At 45.6% G+C, this 5,121-nt stretch overlaps 2 protein-coding genes across 2 annotated transcripts; both read left to right on the forward strand.

Annotated features, from left to right (window-relative positions):
• The first annotated feature begins 236 nt into the window (after positions 1–236).
• On the forward strand, positions 237–2,244 carry LOC134201754 (uncharacterized). Its single transcript, XM_062677003.1, has 2 exons — positions 237–1,443; positions 1,736–2,244. Exons 1-2 carry the CDS (start codon positions 237–239, stop codon positions 2,242–2,244), a joined length of 1,716 nt encoding a protein of 571 aa, XP_062532987.1.
• Positions 2,245–3,346: 1,102 nt separating this feature from the next.
• On the forward strand, positions 3,347–4,483 carry LOC134201755 (craniofacial development protein 2-like). Its single transcript, XM_062677004.1, has one exon. The coding sequence runs from the start codon at positions 3,347–3,349 to the stop codon at positions 4,481–4,483; it is 1,137 nt and encodes a 378-aa protein (XP_062532988.1).
• Positions 4,484–5,121: the final 638 nt, after the last annotated feature.

The raw sequence follows: 5,121 nt of genomic DNA on the forward strand, positions 1-5,121 counted from the left end.
GTGGTCGTTCTTGCGCTGCGAGTTTGGGGCGACAGCGTGGGTTCGGCAGCACCCGAGATGACAAAGCAGCCCTGTTTAGGGAGGCACTGCTTTCCCCCGCTCAGCCGGGGAGGGGGCTAGAAAAGGTGCCCTAAAAATTGCTCGTCCCATTTGATAAGTGGTAGTAACCGCGGCTGCCACTGCATCAGTCAAATCGTGGTCGACGTTGCAAAAGAAATATTATAAAAACATCTATCATGACATTTGGGGCGTGGAACGTGAGAACGCTTCTTGATCGAGATGGCAACGCCTGCCCTGAACGCAAGACCGCCATAGTAGCTCGGGAACTTCATCGCTACCACGTAGATGTGGCTGCTCTCAGCGAAACACATCTTGCCGATGAAGGAGAGCTGGTGGAAGTAGGTGCTGGTTATATTTTCTTCTGGAAAGGTACCGCTGCCTCTGAAACGCGACATTCAGGTGTAGGATTTGCCATCAAGAATCACTTAGTAAAGCGATTAGAGGAGTACCCTGTACATATCTCGGACCGCATTACCACACTGCGAGTTCACCTGGATAAAGACAATTACCTTAATGTCATCAGTGTATATCCTCCAACGCTTGACAAGTCTGATGACATTAAGGACAAATTCTATGGGGAAGTGACTCTTTGCCTTGACAGCATAAACGCCAGAGAGCAGGTACTATTGCTGGGCGACTTCAATGCCAGGGTCGGTCGGGACTATGAGGCTTGGCCTGGAGTTCTGGGTAGACACGGAGTCGGCAACATTAACAGCAATGGTCAGTTGCTGCTCAGTCTTTGTGCTCAATACGGTCTAGCAATTACGAACACTATGTTTAGACTTGCCGCTAAGTACAAGACAACATGGATGCAACCAAGATCCAAGCACTGGCATTTGATCGACTATGCTATCGTAAGGCAAAGAGATTTCAGCCAAGTGCAGATCACCCGTGTTATGCGTGGTGCACACTGCTGGTCTGACCACCGACTTATTGTCACTAAGCTACGACTCCGCCTCCGCCGCCCGCGTAGATCTCCTATGAAAAAGCTTGCGTCTTTGGACATAGACAAGCTAAGAGATCCTGAGGTGAGGAAGAACTATGCTGAAGTTTTGTCTAAGAAGCTGTTGCCAGTTAATGAGACAGGTGATGTTGATGCTGACTGGGGAGCTTTATCATCTCATATCATGGATACCGCTTCAATTGCACTGGGTAGGAAATGCCGTCGTAATGAAGACTGGTTTGATGGAAATGATGAAGTTTTGCGGGCGGCACTCGACAAACACCGTGATCTCTTGCGACAGCACAGAAGGCGTAAAGGAAGCGTTGCGGCGGTCAAAGCTAGTGACCTCGAATTGCGCAAGCTATCTCGACAAATAAAAGACAAGTGGTTGCAGGACAAAGCTATTCATATGCAATGGCTCACTGACACAAACCAGCTCGGTGAGTTTTATAGCGAGGTGCGCAAGCTGATGGGTACATGCATGCAAAGGTTCCTTTAAGGGCTCTAGATAGTAGGCACCTCTTAACATGCAAGGAGGATGTACTAAGGCGCTGGGCAGAGCACTTCAATGCCCTGCTGAATGTGGATCGATCAGCAGATCTGCAAAGCATCGCTTTAATGCCTCAACTCCCTCTTGCCCTTGAGCTGGACGAGCCCCTATTGCGTGACGAGGTTGTTACTGCCATCAGACAGAAAAAAATAAAAGGGCAGCTGGCGCTGACCTTTTGCCAGGAGAGGTGATCAAGTACGGTGGAGTGGATTTGCACACGTTGGTTTGGGAACTGTTTGTTCGTATGTGGGAGGAAGAGCGCGTTCCGGATAGCTTTAAAGTATCGCGCATAACTGCTCTCTATAAGAACAGGGGCGACCGATCTGACTGCGACTCCTACCGCGGTATTTCGCTCCTATCGGCCCCGGGAAAGGTCTTTGCTAGGGTACTCTTAAACCGCCTAAAGGACTTATCTGAAAAGATCCTGCCCGAAACTCAGTTTGACTTCCGATCGGATCGAGGCACATGCGAAGCGATCTTCTCTGTGCGTCAACTACAAGAAAAGAGCAGAGAACAGGGTCGTCAGCTGTACCTCTGTTTTGTTGACCTGGAGAAGGCTTTTGACAGCGTGCCTCGCGAAGCCTTGTGGCTGGTGTTACGGAAACTCGGATGCACGGAAAATTTTGTGGCGCTTCTTAGACTCCTGCATGACGACATGCAATGCTGCGTCACTGTAGATGGTGAACAGTAAATATACTACAATTTAATATACGTATGTATAAAATAATAAAATACATACATACACATAATTACACACACTATAATATACATGTAAAGCAATAATATATAAATACACATGAAAATACACAATTTAGTATTATAATTAAGAATGGCTAAAAAAATAATAATAATAATAATTGAAAAATAAAATAAATTAGTTTGGAGATGATTCTTCCAGTTTTTTGTGGATGTATTCGCGAACTTTGAGTTTAAAAGTAAAGCGATTGCTGGTCATCCTGATTTTTTTGGGAAGCGAATTCCATAATATTATGGACTGTACAATAAAAGAAGAATGTAAAAAATCTGAGCGATGGATAGGACATTGTAAGAGACGATTATGTGAGGAACGTAGACTTCTCTCATGGCTTGCGTTCAAGTTTCTAAAATGCGATTTTAAGTAAGAGGGTGAGGAGGCAGAGTCCTAAAGAGAAAATTAGGCAGTCAGCGCTCTTTCCTCTCTACGCTGACGGATCGGTAACCATTTCCGACGAGTTCGATGCGCGGACACTTGATCATATTTTCTAATATTAAAAACGAATCGAATGCAATTATTGAGAAGGCGGTCTAGTTTGTTGAGAAGATCTGCATTCAGGTCATAGTAGCACCCATCACCGTAGTCGACCATAGGGAAAATTAAAGTCTGCACGAGCATGGCCTTTACATTCGATGGTAGCATATTTTTTTGCCGATAGAGAGATCGCAAGGACCTGATGACTTTTTGACTAATGGATGTTATTTGCCATATATAAACTCCGCCATTGCCGGTCCCAAGCCCGGATGCAAAAGGAGGAGGGTTAGTCCAGAGAGTATTGACCGTAAAACCAATGTGAGCTAACACGCGCAGTAAGGCTACCAGGAGCCGTGAACCATTTGTTCAGAAAGTCTGGCTCTATGGGCACGGACACAATGATGGCAGCCCCATCACCGTGATCGGGACTCTGTGGGCTAAACACCTGCAAGTTCTTAAATTTAAATAGTTTATGAAACCCAAAGCAAGTAATAACCGGAACCCTTTAACAACGACTTTTGGCGCGAAATTACGGACACGAATTGGGTGTTGGAATGTAAGGACCATGACTCGACTTGAACGGCTACCCCAAGTGGCTAAAGTCATGAAAGAATACAACATTCACATTCTTGGATTGAGTGAGACGAGATGGAACGGTTTTGGAGAAACGCAATGTGATTTTGGATACTCGTTATTGTACAGTGGTAAGGAAGAGGATGCGACCCGAGAGTATTGCGTGGGTTTGCTGCTAAGCCGCAGCGCTAAAAGTAGCTTACTCTCTTGGAAGCCAGTCTCGGAACGAATAATATGCGCCAGATTTTCGACACGAGTACGGAAGGTGACGGTGATACAATGCTACGCTCCCACTAACTCTGCTTCGACCGATGTAAAGTCACAATTCTACGAACAGCTGGGGCATACACTCAAAGGCATCAAGAAACAAGATATCGTGATTCTCATGGGCGACATAAATGCGAAGATGGGAAATGACAATGTAGACCGCGAATATTACATGGGACAATATGGGGCAACCGGAACTATTAACGAAAACGGAGAACTTTTCGGTGATCATGGTCTAGTTATTGGAGGTACCCTATTTAAGCATAAGGAATGTCATAAAGTTACTTGGATATCACCGGACGGAAAGACAAAGAACCAAATCGATCACGTAGCTATCAGTAAGACATGGCGCTCTTCTCTTCTTGATGTGCGAAATAAGCGTGGCGCAGACATTGACAGTGATCACCATCTGGTGGTAGCGGAAGTTCGTCTTAAAATAGCAGTTCCCCACAGAAAGCCAGATAAAGCAGCTAGAAAATTTAATATCCGAAAACTGGAAGATAGCAATTGCCGAGAGAAGTTCAGCTTATCTCTCAAAAATAGTTTCGAGCTGCTTAAGGAAATAGAGGATGAGCAGATGGACGAGACGTGGGACCGCATACGTGGTGCTTATAATAAAGCTGCTAAGGAAGTATTGGGGTATACCAATACAAAGCAAGAACCTTGGATGTCAGCAGAGCTTTGGGCAGCCATTGAGAAGAGGCAACTTTTGAACACTCAGATTTTAGGCTCCCCTTCAGATGCTATGTTGCGTCGGGAATACTCATCCATGCGATTAGTAATTAGAAAGCTGGCTAGGAGAGATCAGCGAAATGCAATCGATGAGCTAGCAGACCGAGCAAAATTGGCAGCCAAGAGGTAAGATATGAAAGAGCTTTACGATGTCACCAAGCGGATAATAAACAAAAAACATCATCCACGGAAAAAACCACTGAAAGACTACTCGGGTCAGCTACTATGTACCATGGAAGAGCACCTCGTGCGATGGACGGAACACTTTACTAAGTTGCTGTCCAAATGTCAGTCCCAACCCACAGACGGAATATCAGTACCCGACTTGCCTTTGGATATACCTATTGCACCGCCCACCTTTAATGAAATAGTAAAGGCAATTAAATAGCTGAAACCAGGTAAGGCCCCCGGTATTGACAATATCAATGCCGAAATGCTGAAGGCTGATGCACCGAGATCTGCAAGCTTGCTATATCTGCTCATCGTAAGGATTTGGGAGACTGAGCAAATACCGTCTCAATGGAAGCAGGGACTACTCGTGAAAGTTCCGAAGAAGGGCGATTTGTCTTCTTGTGACAACTGGAGTGGCATTACACTTCTTCCTTGCGCAGCAAAGGTCTTGGCTAGATTACTTCTAAACCGGATGTCCAAAAAGATCACTGGAACTCTTCGGGAGGAGCAAGCAGGTTTCTTACCGGGCCGATCATGCACAGACCATACAAACACTCTTCGCATCCTCATAGAACAAAGTGTTGAATGGCAGACTGA

This window comes from Bombyx mori, chromosome W (genome assembly GCF_030269925.1).
Source record: "Bombyx mori chromosome W, ASM3026992v2".
NCBI classification, from domain to species: Eukaryota; Metazoa; Arthropoda; class Insecta; order Lepidoptera; family Bombycidae; genus Bombyx; species Bombyx mori.

Excerpts from the sequence above, each read along its gene's own strand:
- LOC134201754 (XM_062677003.1), top strand. The coding sequence starts at position 237 with ATGACATTTGGGGCGTGGAACGTGAGAACGCTTCTTGATCGAGATGGC. Across the intron at positions 1,444-1,735 it reads CACTGACACAAACCAGCTCG|GAGAGGTGATCAAGTACGGT; the intron begins GTGAGTTTTATA and ends ACCTTTTGCCAG.
- LOC134201755 (XM_062677004.1), top strand. The coding sequence starts at position 3,347 with ATGACTCGACTTGAACGGCTACCCCAAGTGGCTAAAGTCATGAAAGAA.